Source organism: Apis florea, unplaced genomic scaffold (genome assembly GCF_048593485.1).
Source record: "Apis florea isolate Af1SG1 unplaced genomic scaffold, ASM4859348v1 contig_2492_pilon, whole genome shotgun sequence".
In the NCBI taxonomy this organism is placed as follows: Eukaryota; Metazoa; Arthropoda; class Insecta; order Hymenoptera; family Apidae; genus Apis; species Apis florea.
The window spans coordinates 2,130,100-2,146,016 of record NW_028256593.1 but is presented as its reverse complement, the minus strand read 5'-3'; the positions used below and the strand labels follow the sequence as shown (position 1 = coordinate 2,146,016).

General features: G+C 39.3%; 2 protein-coding genes across 28 annotated transcripts in view; one reads left to right on the top strand and one right to left on the bottom strand.

The window, feature by feature from the left end:
• The window catches only part of LOC100869303 (uncharacterized), a 95,656-nt gene that overhangs the window by 33,159 nt on the left and 46,580 nt on the right, over positions 1-15,917 (bottom strand). For all 27 annotated transcript variants that reach the window (XR_015291552.1, XR_015291554.1, XR_015291553.1 and 24 more), the window contains 5 exons: positions 15,521-15,891; positions 14,069-14,095; positions 13,541-13,712; positions 13,231-13,429; positions 12,576-12,771 (listed from right to left, as the gene is read on the bottom strand). Coding sequence is in view for 24 of the 27 variants with exons in the window: in XM_086906049.1 (XP_086762175.1) it covers positions 12,576-12,771; positions 13,231-13,429; positions 13,541-13,712; positions 14,069-14,095; positions 15,521-15,891 (965 nt within the window). In the remaining 3 variants the exon portion in view is untranslated. The remainder of the gene's footprint in view (positions 1-12,575; positions 12,772-13,230; positions 13,430-13,540; positions 13,713-14,068; positions 14,096-15,520; positions 15,892-15,917) is intronic.
• Positions 1,954-12,453, top strand: b6 (pentraxin-related protein b6). Its single transcript, XM_031916883.2, has 8 exons — positions 1,954-2,066; positions 3,010-3,280; positions 5,456-5,561; positions 6,256-6,470; positions 8,951-9,050; positions 9,661-9,872; positions 9,945-10,340; positions 10,663-12,453. Exons 2-8 carry the CDS (start codon positions 3,041-3,043, stop codon positions 11,035-11,037), a joined length of 1,644 nt encoding a protein of 547 aa, XP_031772743.2. The 5' UTR covers positions 1,954-2,066; positions 3,010-3,040; the 3' UTR covers positions 11,038-12,453.

Genomic DNA, 15,917 nt, shown 5'->3' with positions numbered 1-15,917 from the left:
ATCAAGAATATAAATATTTTTTCTTTTCTTTTTCGACAAGAATTTCGAGGATTGGAAATGGAAAAAAAAAAAAAAGAAGTCTTCTTCGATCGTTAAAAATTCAATTCGAACGAAAGTGGGATGGTGAGCGAAAATGAAACTTGTAAGATTCGAATTCGTGCAATTTCATGTTCTTCTCACGATCAGATTGACAAGTCGTTCATCAGAGAGTTGATTAATATTTTAATACGCGTATATAACAGTACGATAATCGTGAATATATAAGAAATTTTAATTGGCTCATAATTTATGTTACGTTCTTGTTACACGAAGAGAATGAGTAGTAAGAAAATTGTATACGGACAATCTTGCTACAAGAAAGTAACGTATTTTCTTCCGCAAACGATTGTTCTACACGTAATAAAACATTCTTATCTATGCATAATTAAGTAACACCAACTACAAACGTGAATATATCAATTAGAAGCTACAGGGATTCAAACGTGGTTTAATTTAACTTAACTTATGTGTTGAAAATATTTTGTTACGAAAAAATACAATGTATAATAATTAAATCTATATTCATCGTATGAAGATATTAAGAGATCGTCTTAAATTCTTTTTATACAATAATTACATTTAAAAATGATTATTTTCCATAAAGAAATATCGAACATTTTTTAACCCGTATCTAATAATTAACAGTATACTTTCACTTTTTTTCTAGTTTTAACTTTGTAAAAAAAAAAAAAAAAAGAAGAAAAAAACATCATGCATCATGCATTTATGCAAATCGTAAAAAAATATTTTGCATAATATCAAGTGGAATCTATTGTTCGTATATTGAAACGATCTTCAAATTTTTCTTAATCCAATAATACTTTATTAAATTTAAAAATGATTTTTCGCAAAAAAAAAAAAAAAAAAAAGACCTTCTCATCTTTTGTATCTATAACAATTACTTTACCTAGTTTAATAATTTTATACAATTTTTTTCCTTTATAAAAATACTTTGCCTAGTTTAATAATTTTATACAATTTTTTACTTTGTAAAAAAAAAATTAAATTAACATAAGCGGTATATCACGATCGATCGAGACGAGAATTATCCGGAGACTAATCGTAATCGATATCTTATTAAATTTAAAAATGATTATTTTTCGCAAAAAAAAAAAAAAAAAAAAAAAGAAAAGACGTACCTTTTGTATCTATAACAATTACTTTACCTAGTTTAATAATTTTTTCCTTTATAAAAATACTTTTACCTTACCTAGTTTAATAATTTTATACGATTTTTTACTTTGTAAAAAAAAAAAAAAAATTAAATTAACATAACATGTATTACCATCGAGACGAGAATTATCGGGAGGCTAATCGTAACGATCTGTCACGATTACGCGATTAATAAACATGTTCTCTCTCGCCCGCATTCCCTATCGATCGATCGTGCACGATTACCGATCCGAAGCTCAAGCTGTTACACTATACGTATTATTATACCCGGCGAAGGCCGATCGCCCGCTCGCCAAGGCGCCGTTCGCCGCTAAATCGCGACACATCGAGCCGATCACCGCGAGGGGCTTGCAAACTTTGCCAATATAATGGCCAGGATTGGCGGCGGCGGATCGACGGACGCCCCCTCCGCCAATTAATCCTCCCCGAAAAACGAACTTTTACCAATTCACCCTCGAAACTAGCCAACTCGTCCCGAGATATTGCTCGCGCGATCGCTCACTCATCCAACCGTGACGAGAAAACTGTTCCGTGGAAGCGAGGGGTGGTTCGAGGGGGGGGGAAAAAAAAAAGGCGTATTACGAAGTATAATGATAAAAAAAAAAAAAAATAATAATAATAGGAAAGATACGCACAGAGAAAAAGAGATCCTGTGTTACACGCGCATCCGTAGGATGGAGGAGAAAGAGAGAGAGAAAAAGGCGAATCAAAACGGGTAGGAGGTGTGCACACCTCTTACGAGTTTACGAGGCCTACGCCGAACAGAACGAGCGGACAGTTACCTTTCTGTTTCGAGACCGCGAGGATCTACCTCCCGCTATAGCCGTGAGTTAAATGGTGAATTTTGCTTGTCGGTGAGTTGTTCCATATAGATTTTCGTGTAACACGTAATACGACGTTGTAAAATTGGTAAGGAAACGACGATAGTGAGCTGGGATTGTTAGGAATTGTTTTTGAGATCAAGAGATCTAAAGACCGGATGATAAAGAAGATGAAGGAGAAGGATTAAAGAAGAAGGCAGTTCGCAATTTTGTTGACCCGCGATGCTTTAATTTACGATCTTTGTTGTATACATTTTTGAGGAACAAAATTCATTATCCAAGATAATCTGTATGAATTTTAATTTTAATTTTTCCCTTGATATTTGATTATACGGCGAAAATGAAGCAACTTTTTTCAATTTAATAAATTTCAATTAAACGAAATTCGGATCGAGCCGATATCACGGAACTGGGTTAAACGAGAAAATGAAGAGCTTGTATTGTACGTTGTAGATAAAGCTGTGAACGTATCAACACATTAGAACAAATGTGACAAAATACCATGTACAGATTCTAACGAATACGAAGAAATTTGATTAATTTAAAAAAAGAATTAAATTAAGTAAACGAGAAATAAATAATTAACTAATTAAACTCATAAAAAAATCTAAAATCGTCCAAATTAATTATCGTATTTTTATATCGTCCTATTTTTTAAAAGTAATCCAAAGAAACGGTCAACCGGCGAAATTTCGTTATTCTTTGGGCGAGTATTGCACGCGATAACGCACCAACAATCGCCGTTGCGCGAAATCGACACAATGTAAGCAGAGTTCGTGTTTTTTTTTTTACAATGGAACGGTTAAAAATACTGATTTGCTGCAAGCGATATCGTTCCGCTGTCGTGAATTAAATTTTGCAACGGCAAATTCTGGCACAACAACTAACATTTAAGGAAACACGATTCGTTAAGTAGTTACTTCCTGCTCGTATTACACACTATCTATCTTATCTTTCGATCTCGTTCCCTTTGCAGATCGTTCGAGGAGAAGGTGTGAAGAAACAAGATGATCGTTCCGTTGCTTTACGGATTGTTAACGTGGACTGTGGCCCAAGCGATTTCCACGCCATGGAATCCATCGTTTCCAACCCCAGCAGCCAGAATTCTACATCCAGTCACTGCTATCTACCAAACTAGCCCCGCACAGACGTTTTACGATGCAGGAAGTACATCTTTGCTGGCACAGCACGAGCAAGACACATGCGCCCTCTATAAAGTCGCGATGAAGCAGCAGTTTTACTTTGAGGTGAGAAAATTCAATGGAATATAAGACGGATATAGTTTTTAAAATTAGAAATAGAATTTCAGATTTATAGTTTTTTGATCTAATATAATTGTTATCTCAAACTAATTAATGAACTTGCGAGGAACATAAGTATCTTTTGTATTGTGTTAATTTATGTGAATTTTTTTGAAGGTTAGGAAAGATGCACATTTCTACAAAAAAAAAAAAATAAAACAAATCGATAGAAAATCAGTTATTACGTTATTTATGTACTTTTTGTGATGATGTATTTCCTACTTATGTTTTCTTTTTCTTTTTATTTTTTTTATCTTACTATTGATAACAATCATTTTTCCTTTTCGCACGGCATATATTTCCTGCTCTAAAATGAAATTTCGTCGCATGCTTGGTTCAAAACTTCGCGGTCGAGAGAGTTCGAGCACAACGATGCGAGCAAATCATCGCGAATCGCGGCAACGAAAGTAGGAGAAAACGCGAACGCGCGACACACGAGTCCTTCTTTTCAGAAATTTTCGAAATCGACCTCGAATTATTTGTTTTCATCGTTTTCTGCGGTATCGATCAATCAAGGTTAATTCTCGATAAATAAGAGTAATCACGGAAAAAATGTTACCTGAGTGGATTTGGGTCTATGATAAATCTTACAATTTTTATTTCGACACAAAAAAAAAATAACTGAAAATGATTTCGAAGTAATTAAGTGAAATTTCAAGTTATATCACTCTTAAAAGATTAACGCAAAGTCCGGTATATAAGATCGGTTTATCACTTATAGTCACTTACAGGATCGATCGGATCTTATATCAAGATATATGATTTTTGCTTTATGAGTGACGAACAAACTCTTTCAACAAGGAATTCGAGAAACCAGTTGGCACCTCGAGATGTTTTTCCATTTGCCTTTCCCACATTGTCCTCTTATGCTTGTTTTTCGCTTTCTACTGGCAAAAGTTATTTATCTTGATGCCAATTCTGTTCACTCGATTTGATAAAAAAAGCAAACACGTGTCAACAAAAAAACTTCCTCAAATTACACGTATCACGTAACAAAGAAGACGGATATAATTATCCCGTATAGTAAATACAGTACACGTGAGAATGACTCAATCAATTTTCTTACACACACACACACACATCATTCGTTACATGATTATTGAATCTCAGTTCGAACATAACGATCGCTCTCGAAATTTTACCATTTCACAAGAACAAGGTCTTTGCCGTTATTTTCTACTCGGTGGTTACGCACCAGCGTTGCGCAACTAAACCGTTCGATGCTGTTAGTAATCGACTGTCACAAGCGCCTCAATTTTCTCTCAATCTCCAGGTAAATGATCCACGAGAATGAATTAAGGTATCGAGGAAATGGATTCGAGAGGAATAATAGCTGGGCTATGATGGAAACCGATCGTTGTCCGCAATCCATGGATTCGCGACAGTTCGATGCACTTGAACGTGGGCCGCGTTCCACGCGATTCTTCGACCACGATATATTCCCTATGGACGCGATTCGAATTATTTTCATTCCGTAAACCTCCGCTTGGTGGTGCGTGAGTACCTTAATGTGTATGTGGTCACGAATAGTTCCGAACGATGGCGAATAATGCCGAATGGTAACCGTTTATTTGAAGAGATATTTTCACGAATTGGCTGAAGTTATCAGCTTATTTCGTGGCTAAGAGCCAAATTTGAGAATCGATTCTCCACATTTAAAAATCTATTTCTTTACGATAATTTTATAATAGTAAAGAAAGGCGGGACAATCAATTATATACGATACCGTATAATACGAAGGCCAAGGAAACGGAGATATGTATCGGAAATGTGAAAGAACGTTCTATCTCGTATGGCTTACTAGACTCGATTATAGAATTATTCTAGACAACCCATATCCCAGACTCTTACGATTTAACAATTTAGAATGTATATACATTATGGAATAGGCTATTAGGAATGAAATTCTAGAATCTTATTCGTATCGTATCATTCCCACAATTTACAATAAAGTTACCAAATCGTCTTTATTTAACCATGCCATAAAAATGAAAAAAGATTTTGTGAGAAAGTAAAAATTGAATTTAATGAGATATTTAATAATGATCGCAAGAATTTCTCTTTAGAAACTAAGATTAAAAAAATTTGACAAGTACTTATACCAGTTACTTTTTTCCCCAGTACATTCATTACAAAATTGAGCTGCCCGACTTGAAAGAGTTCACCCTTTGCATGTGGACCAAATTCTACAATCACAGCAATGATCATCCTCTGTTTTCGTACGCAGGTGAGAGATTCATGTTTTCGTTTCCTTTTTCCTTTCACCTCTTCTCTTTTTTTTTCTTTTTATCTCGAGTAAACGACGCGAGAAAGCGAAAGGCTTTTCGAGTCGAAAGTGAATCACTTGGTATTTCCTCGAAAATAAAGTCCTTTTATCAGTAGCGTTAACTATGTCGATTCACGAACAATCACCATTGTCTCGGCCGATTTTCGAAGCTTCAACTAACGCGAAACCGCGCCGCTCTACCGCCTCCTTGTATTCGTTTCCCGATATGAAATTCCGTCTGTTCGAAATACCGGAGGCTCGCGTAATCGCTCAAACTCGAATTTCTGAGAAATCCTCCCTTGGAACGCGTTTCGCAAGCGAACTCACGTATCGCGTTCTCGTGAATCGTGCGTAAATACACTATAACGATGACGTAATTGCCCGTTCCCAAGGTACGTTTAACACGTTCTTTGTTAAGCAGTTTCTAGTGTCATTTCCGGTTCGTGCATAACATTTTTCCATACACAACTAAAATTATTTTTTTTGCATCTTCTTCAGATATTTTATTCAGTGATGTAAATTAGATAAATAAATCGAAATTTGAAAAATTTCAATGTACCTCAATTAATTTTTTAATTTCTTTGATCCTCGTAAACTTGTTGAAAATACACTTTCGTCTTGCTGCGAGGTTTCTCAATTCGAACTATGTTTCAAGTTGGAGATCAATCGCGCGGTATCCTATCCTGGGTGGCGAACAGCCCGAGAAGTTCCTACTACATGATGAACATCGACGGGCACAACTTGTACAGATTGAATTATCCGCTTCGATTGAACAAGTGGTATCACTCGTGCCAAAGCTGGAACGGCCGTACAGGAGAATGGCAGATCTGGGTCAACGACGAGCGCGTGGGTCGCGGGTTCAACAACAGGGTAAGCGGGCTTCCGGTGCTTTTCACCGAACACTCGACGACTCGATGGAAAAATTCGCGGCCGTGAAAGTGGCGCGTTACCAACACGCCCGTGGAAAATTAAAGCATCGTTCTTCCGCGAACGATCGAGAGTCGGCTGCGCGTTCTGAATTCTAACCTAGTGAAAAATCTGCATGGGGAAATTTCGATCAACTTTCTCGGGAAAGTAGAGTGCGCGACGTTCGACAAGCGATACGTTTTATACATATATATATGGCTAATGTTTAATGTTATATCTTAGAATTTCTGATGCTAAAATAGCATTCATACTGTTCATTGTATATAAAATTAAATTATAATTTACTATTAAATACACAATTAATAATTAGATATAGATTGTAAACGTAAATTACATTTATATCTTTTTAGAAATTATGTATTTAATGTTAGTTTAATTATAATTCAATTTTAGTAAACAGGAAATTATTTGCTTGTTTCTAATTCAAGTAATTATCAGTATAATATCAAATAGTCCAATGTCTATTTCTTTATACAATACAAAACATATTCTCGCATATGAATTTACATGCACCGTTTGAAAAATTCGATTCTTGCTTACCTCATAATTCATAATTAGTTATTATTGATCGCTTCAAAAGTTATCAGTATCGAATACGAATTGCATTGCTACAATAACGGGTTAAAGCCAAACTTTTCTCCGTCATTTCGTGAATATAAAAATGAACTGAATCGAAACAGATACTCCCCCTCGTATCTTACGTAGACGTCATCCCTTTCGCTGTCAATTGCCAGATTCTCGAAAGTCGTGCAACAATACAGGTACTTGCACCGTGACGCCTAACTCGAGTAGAAAGTAGCTATCTTCGGAAACGGTATACTGCCCCGACAGCGGAGGAAAACACACCGCGTCCGGTTCTAGGTCGTTTCCACACATTTCTCGGCGGGATTCGAACGATTCGCTTGCGTAACTCCCTCCCCCCCTCGCCTCTTTTTCTCGTCCCATCTGTCCCCCGCTCAAACCAGATACAAATCGCGCCAAGAATTTTCCCGAGACGACTTCGGTTTCCGGAATTTCCGCGTCCTTACGCTCCTCTCTCCCCCCCCGCCTCTCTACCTCTTTTCTTTTTTTCTCCGTACTGATTTACGCGCGATGAGTATGCGTCTCTCTATCTATCTATCCATTTTTTTTTCCTTTTTTTTCTCTGTACCGATCTACATCTATCTATCTATCTCTCTCCTTTTTTCTCTGCACTGATTTACACGCGCGCGCGCGTACATGCGATGAGTGTCGCGTGTTCCTCTCTCTCTCTCTCTCTCTCTCTCTCTCTCTCTCTCTCTCTCTCTCTCTCTCTCTCTCTCTCTCTCTCTCTCTCTCCACACACACTCACACACACTCGCACACACTCGCACACACTCGCGCACACACTCGCGCACACACACACACACACACACACACACACACACACACACACACACACACACACACACACACACACACACACACACACACACACGCACACACACACACACACAAAGAAAGAAAGAAAGAAAAAAAGAGTGTTTCGCATCTCGAACGTGCAGGGAAAGTCGTTCCACATTTCGTCTCGTGGTTTTCTCGCGCGATTCCTCCCCCCCCCCTTTTCTCCTCCCTCCACGATGCAATCTCTCGCATCGGTTCGGGATTTCGATTTCGATTGCGCCTCGTTCGAGAGGCTACCCCCATATTTCTCGAAACTCTGGCCACGGTGGCGTGCACAGGTGGAATATATATAGGTATCGGATGGAACGAGGAGGGATGAGAGAGAGGTCGATAAGGGGGATAAGCAAGGATCGGAGAAGAGAATGCGCGAGGTGAAAGGAATTTTATTTTGCCGAGGCGCCGCCTCGTATTTTTGCCGCGCGAATGAAGCGGGGGTGTTGTTCGGTTGAATAACGTAAATAAATATATATTTGCATATATTCGGGCGAAAAAGCGATCTGGGTGGAAAAAAGGGATCTGGAAAAAAAAGTTTCTATCCCGGGATAGATGGGTTCGCGTGGGATGAGCGATGGGGATGATACGTAGAATATTACAAAGATACGTAAGAAAAACGATCCTTTCGTTAATAAATCGTGTTTCGTCTCGCGAGGAATTCGAAAATTTGTTTGTTCTACCGTATTACGCAATTATTTTCTCTCTGGAGAAATTATCTAACCGCGAATAATAATTTGACTATTAATCGTCAAATTAATTATCGAATTAATTATACCGAAAATGAAAGTTTTCGCGGAATGAAAATCGTTTCGGCGGAAAGGTAGGGAAAGGAAACTATGTTGTTTTGAACTATGTTGATCCGTGTGAGAACTCTCGCCTCCTCAACTAGCACTGTAACTTTATCCTCCTGCGTCTCGTTTGCAAATGAACGCGTGCGATTAACAAACAGACCTTCAGACTAATTCGACACGGCCTTAATTCGCTCGTATTTGCCCTCTTCTCGTTAGTTGGTCAGGCACGTGATCAAAGGGGGTGGAATAGCTATCACGGGGCAGGAGCAACGACAATTAGGCGGCGGCTTTTTGGAAGGTGACGGCGCTCCTCCAGGTAAGAAAAAAAAAAAAAAAAAGAAACTTTAATGTCTTTCAATGTCTTTTTTGAATTGCGAATTCTCTCATGGAAAGTTTTTTAATTATTTAAAAAATTAATCGAACATATTTATTATCTCTACGATAATGGCAATGGCAATGAAAAATCTTTAAAAATCATTCATTGTAATCTATAGATTGAGAACCGCTGCTATGAGCACATCCTATTCTATATTCTTCTATTATTATTAAAAATTTTATTATTTCTTGGAATCAGATGGATAAAAGAGGTGATAATGTAATTGATAATTATATGATGAATGATCATTAATTAGAAAAATTAGAACAAGGATCTTTTACAAATTATCTTCATAATCTACAGATTGAGAACCACTGCCACGAACACATCCTATTCTTCTATTTTTATTAAAAATTTTATTATTTCTTGGAATCAGATGGATACTTAAAAAAGGTGATAATGCAATTACATCGAAATAAATAAACGCCAGAGATCATCGATTAAAAATTAGAACAACGATCCTTTAAAAATTATTTTTATAATCTACAGATTGAGAACCACTGCCACAACTCTATCATTTCATCGTTAATTAAAAATTATTGTTCCCCAGGATCGGGTGGATATTTAGGAGAGGTGACCATGGTGCAACTTTACGAGGTCGCCCTGTCAGCGGGGAAAGCCCACAAGGATCACAAACACCATCATGCCCATCACTACGAGCACGACACCGAAAATAACACGCCTAGACCTACGCGGCCTCCGGTCACCGGCCCCCCCCTCCCGCAGCATCCCTATCTCACGGGTGGACAGATCAATCATCAGGTTCGAACGCGCGATGCACTCTTCTCCCCGTAACTCGTGAAACCGCGATACGCTAACCTTGTCGAGTTTCAGATAAAACTCAATCCCGGGACGCCGCTACAAATCATTCAAGACGGAGTCACCCTGAGGCATCCGGCCCTGATTCCTCGCCACCCACCACCTCAACCGTTACCACCCGCGAATCCCAATTCCGTCTCGACAGCATTCCCTTTGCAATCTACCCATTTCTTCGGGAACCTGCAGTCTACCGTCGATTTGCCTTCGGCTAGCGGAATAACCAGCACGGGAGCGAACAGTCCGTATCGAAATCTCTTTAAGAGAGAGGAAAACTCGTTGGGAGTTGAATCCGAGGAGGAAAAATCGTATTCGAGTTTCGAAGAGACAGTGATCCAGGTCGGGAAATCGACGATCGAGAAGAGGGGGATCGAGAAGAATGGGGTATCCGAGGAAAAATTTTCGGATGGAAAAGTAAGGAATATGGTGTACTGAAATCCGTGAAATTGGATTAGATTTTCGATAAGTAGTGTTATAATTCTTTGATCTTGGAATCGTTACTATGTTGACATGTTATCGATATATCGATAATATGTTTAAGATATAACAAATGTTAAGTAACTAGAGTTCCTATTTTTTCTTTATTTTCAAATTTATTGTTAAAAAATTTATTGTCGACGATTATCTATGGGATAGGCGATATTTAATTGATTAAAAAATATTTCGTTAAAATCCTTGCCAAGCAATTTTCCGTTGAATTAAATTAAAATAAATTTAAACGATCAATATATTTTAGGTAACGTTCGTGCCCAAAGAGGAAGTCGAAGAAGATTTAAAATCAGTGGATAAACGCGATTCCCCCAAAAAGAAGCGGGGTCTATTGCAATTGGATGACGGTCTGCTCTTAAACGACGGCTACATATCCCAAGGATTAGACGACGAATACTTTTCGGGACTAACGAGCTTCGGTCTTCACTTACCGAAATACGAGGACAAGGACGATGAAAGGGAGCCGGCGGAAGCGGAAGTAAGAATGATCATGAATATCTGCGACGGTTGCGCCGATGAACCGTTCGCGAAAGCCTTGATTATGGGATGGAGATCGGTCCCTAAGAAGTTATATTCCGGCGCGGTACACATTCCGGCCGTGCAAACGTGCAAGGCGTTCTAACAAAGGCGATCGACCGAGCGAAAGAGGAGACGACTTCGTAAGTTATCGTACGCTAGCTTCGGGTCCACTCGGATCCATTCGCGCGGCATCGACCAATCCCCGCGAAGATTTATAGTTATCGCAGTCTCACTCGGTAGTCGACCGCTATCGCTGACGCAGGATCTTTCGTACGTGCTGTGAACCCGAGGCCAACGGATCTCCAAACGCGTTAGCTCGATTACGCGATTACACGTGCGCCGTATAGAACGGATGGATATCGATTACGGGGAAAACGATTCCGATCGCGTTCGGAGACGTATTTATTATTTACAGTAGCTTCGCCCCAGGGCGAGTCACCGAAAGTATAGATTTAAGTTTATACGTATATATATATATATGTATATACAGCCGACGGCGTATTAAATGAAAATATTATGTAAGGACGTAAATACGACGGTTACGAAAACAAATATTTCGTACACCGTAGAGTATATTTATTAATTAGAATTTTCGCTCTCTCGCGTTTTTCGATAATATGTAGACGCGTAATAAATTCGAATGTGCGATTAACACGCGAGAAATATTTAAGCATAGTCGTATTTCTCATTTATGCTTTAATCGGTCTCAAAGTTAATCTAAAAACGATATAGATATAGATAAAAAAATGCAAGCCGAGAGAACATAAATCGGGATACGACTGTAATTAATAATTTTTGTATTCGTTTAGTAGTACTTACAGTAACGGATAAAAGTATAATTAATTTATTAAAACGGAATAACTTTTTTTAAAATTGGATCAAACGAATTTTAAATTTTTTTGAAAAGTGAAATGATAATTTATTATATGGCGTATTAAAAAATTTTTGAAAAAGTTACAACTGGTCAGGATTGTAGAAAAAATAGTAAAGATCGTTTTTTACAAGTTTTTTATCTGAGCCTGTAATGCAAATTTTATACATACATTTTGTAGATTTATATAATATATGTAATAACGTTAAAAATTTCATTAAAATCTGTTTGATGCAGAACAGACAAGTGACAGATATCGAAAAAAGTAAAAAGTTTTAAATTTATTACAAAAAAATTGCAATTTTCATAATTTTTAATTGTTTATAAGTCATAACAACGTCAACCGATTTCAATAAAATTTTCTATATGTATACAATTGATAAAAATCTACAAAATCTCTTAATTTTCATGTAACACGTTCAGATAAAAAAATTAATAAAAATCAATAATCTTTACCTATTTTCCTCGTGATTTCGATCAATCATAACTTCTTCCAAGTTTTCGAACAAAATACAACTCGTTTGTTCCAATTTTAAAAAAGTTATTTCGTTTTAAAAACTCTTAATTATACTTTTGTCCACAATGTTGTACAAAATATGAATACAAAGATATTCGATTCTATGAAAATAAAAAAAAAAAATAAGAATACGTATTAAATATTTATTTTGCGACCACCGTGTGCGTAATTTCGAAAAATTTTTGAGAATCGATCAAGTCCTTCCAAAAAAAGGTGAAACAATAAATTTTGCAAACGTTTGGAGGCTGGTTACCTTGCTCTTGTGAATATGCTGATGTTGGTATTCGCTGTCGAATTCCGGCTCGCTGAAGTAGCTCTGGTCCTCCCAGTGAGGGGGTAGTCCCGTCCCTGTCCCTGGTATCCCCAATGGTCCTGGCATCCCTGTCACACCGTCAGTGCTCTCGAACAGTCGCAAGACGCTTCGGTCTCGGATGTCTCTCAGATGCGATCTGCGAATCGAAATGGAGAATTTTTCAGTATAATTTGCGAATAGATTGGTATGTAAAAGGGGAGGATCGTGCATATAATACGCGCAAGGTATTCCATTTGAGAAGCGAGCGTTGGATGTGACGATATTGAAAAATATTTCAAATGAAAATTGAAATTTTTAAAAGCTGTGTCATAAGAGATTTATTAATTGGAAAACTGGAGGAGAATAGAGATTATAAATTCTCTGAAATATTTTTCCATGTATTATCAACAATTTCTAAAATGTGTTCAAGTAAAAATCATCGACATATGACGTATTCCAAAGTAAGACTTTTAATTATGATTTTTATTGAGACGGATCATAAAAATCATATTACAAGTTTGAATGTATTCTATCGTATCGCTATTTTCGTCTAAAAAAAAAAAATATTAAACATTTCAAAAGGATTAAACGAAACATATAATTTGGCACAGCGTACCTGAGATCTTCGAGTTCGTAGAACATGTCCTTGTTGCTATCGTGTATGTAAACCTTGACGTGGGGGCTGTCTAGATATTCCATAGTGAGTTGCTTGGGAAAACTTCGTACGAAGAGAGCCTTAACGGTGTCTATGCTAGTGATTTCGTTCGGTAGGAGCGCCCGCTTCGTCTCGTTCCTATACTGCAGGAACACTAGACCTAAGGAATCGTCCACAGAAACGCATCGTTTCGTGAGGAATGTCCGACAAGGGCATCGAGCAGCGAGGCAGCAACAAGACGCTCCTAATTCTATTGCGGGTCGTGAGTTACCTAGTGGTCGCTCCAGAGTTTTGCTGGGGGTCCGTACGACGGGGAGGCTGCTTCTTTGCTTGCCACCCCGTCGAAATCCGGTGCTCGATGTCTCCACCTCGGACATGATGCCCGGGTCGTCATCGAACAACATCGTCGTAGAGGGAGGTGGGTACCCGCGCGGAAGAGGCGACTGAAACAATCAAAAGTGTTTGTCAGTCCAACCGCGGAAGTTTCGCCCATTCTCTCTTCGTTTTTATTGTCTCTGTTTAAACGATCGTTCGAATTCGACGCGAACAAAAGAAAGAGAGAGAGAGAGAGAAAGAAAGAAAAAAAAAGAGGAAGAAAAAAAAGAGAGAGAACAATCGTACGTTGGACGATATATAATAAGAGAAAAAACGATGAGAAACGATGAAAAAACGGATGCATGCCATCGTGCGAATCGAAACGATATCCAAGCGCTTAGAGAGAAAAAGGGAGAGAGAAACGTGTAGAAAAAAGGTGAAAAGAAAAAGAAAGAGAGAAAAAAAAAAAAAAAAAAAGAATTACCTTTCTCTGGCGAGACTTGGTCCCCATCTGTTAGGCGGCGGCAGGTACACGGAAACACACACACACAAGTAAACCAGTTAGACGTATATATGCATGGAGCAGAAAAAAGGGTTTGCTGGAAATGCAGCACTGTGAAAAGGTAAGAGCGAAACAATGCGATCGCGATCGATCGACCCGAGGCATGGTCGAAGGAGAACTCTCTTTCTCTGTTGGCCGTTGCGTTGGTGGATTCGAAGGCTGGCCTGGACTCTGCAAAAATCTTTCGCGATCGCCAACTCTTTCCCTCGCCTCTCCTCTCCTTTCTCGACTCTCCCGAAAAAAAAACTCTTAAAAGAATTATTCTCTTTTCTCTCGTCGAAAGTTGGCGATCGCGTTATTGCGTCGTTTTCCGTTTCTACAAAAACGACGCAGCTAGTTCGGTAACGCGTTTCGTGGTCGAGTCGACGGGCGAGAAGGCAAAAAAAGGACGAATATAATAACATAGTCGAAAAAAGTGGAGGGGGGGAGGGAGGGGAGAAAAACGAGCAGGAAGGCGTGACCGTGCACGATAACTTGAGACGGTTAAGTGCCACGTGTACGCCACCAAGCTACTTAGATAAAATGTACACGATTAAGGATGTATACGAGTCGCAGGGGCTGACGACTGGTTTATTTCTCGGAATCCATTTCCTCCGCGGTTGAAACCCACTGGATAAACGGAGGAGCGCGACGGAAAGCTGCGCCCGAAAATAGACGAAGCGCGCATGTGTTCCAAACGTTCGAACGTTTGAACCAAGCGACGAGGAGCCGAGGCAACGGAAGATGAGAAGAAACGAGGACGGCGTAGGTGTATATGGGACTTAATTAACCTCTTCCCTTCGTTATGCTCGGTTCTTGACCTCGGAATACTACACTCTATATATCCGTTCATTGCCGGATTCATCGTTCGGCGAACATCGTCCCTTACGTATATGATCGTCGCACGCGATCCGCTAATTTGTATTCCCGGAACGGTAACGCGATTTACGGCTACTTTCACCCCCGCGTCTTGCGAGACTCCACCCCTTTAATCGATCAACCACGGCTTGGGTTTAACCCACGGAAAACGGGTGGATTTAAGATTAAATTTGACCGGTGAATACGTAAAATAATTTATGCGATTATCGTCGATCGAAAAAAAAAAAAAATTCTCTCGGATAATTTACAACTTTCGTAGCCCCTGCAGTTCGATAAGATAAGATAAAAACTGGAAGAAAGATGATATATATATATAGAGAGAGAGAAAAAAAAGACGGTCAAACTCGATTCCTCTGATTCAAGATTCGCGTTCGAAGGAAATGGGGGGTTCGATAAAACACGCCGTAATAATAAAAGACTCGAGAAAAATTATGTAAATAACGAGAGCAAAAACAATAAGATTGTCAATATATATATATATATATATATTTACATGTTGCGTGAGCAAAGATTCACCTCGAGATCCATGGTGGTATGACGCGTGGGCGGCGTACCGTATTGGCCGTGTGGCGGCGGCAGATGATGGGGATGAAGGGGGTGTAGCTGCTGGGCCGCGTTGAACTGCTGATGATGTAGGGACGGTTGGTGATCGCCGCCGAGGGTGTGCCTCCTCGGCTCGTCCCTCGACCGGCCTCCCCCTGATCCGCTTCTGCCCCCCGAGCCGCCCCCGATGCTTCCGCTTCCGCCACCTCCGCCAACCCCCAGCACGCTTCCTCCTCCGCCCCCGCCCCCACCGACTCCGCTACCCACGCCGCCGCCACCGCCGCCTCTCCTCCCAGTTGGAACCTCGTTCGAGCCTGCCTCACCCTCCCCCCTGCCGGACCCACCTGAAACAAGTCGCGAAAATTCTTGT

Excerpts from the sequence above, each read along its gene's own strand:
- b6 (XM_031916883.2), top strand. The coding sequence starts at position 3,041 with ATGATCGTTCCGTTGCTTTACGGATTGTTAACGTGGACTGTGGCCCAA. Across the intron at positions 5,562-6,255 it reads TCCTCTGTTTTCGTACGCAG|TTGGAGATCAATCGCGCGGT; the intron begins GTGAGAGATTCA and ends CTATGTTTCAAG. Across the intron at positions 6,471-8,950 it reads GTCGCGGGTTCAACAACAGG|TTGGTCAGGCACGTGATCAA; the intron begins GTAAGCGGGCTT and ends TCTTCTCGTTAG.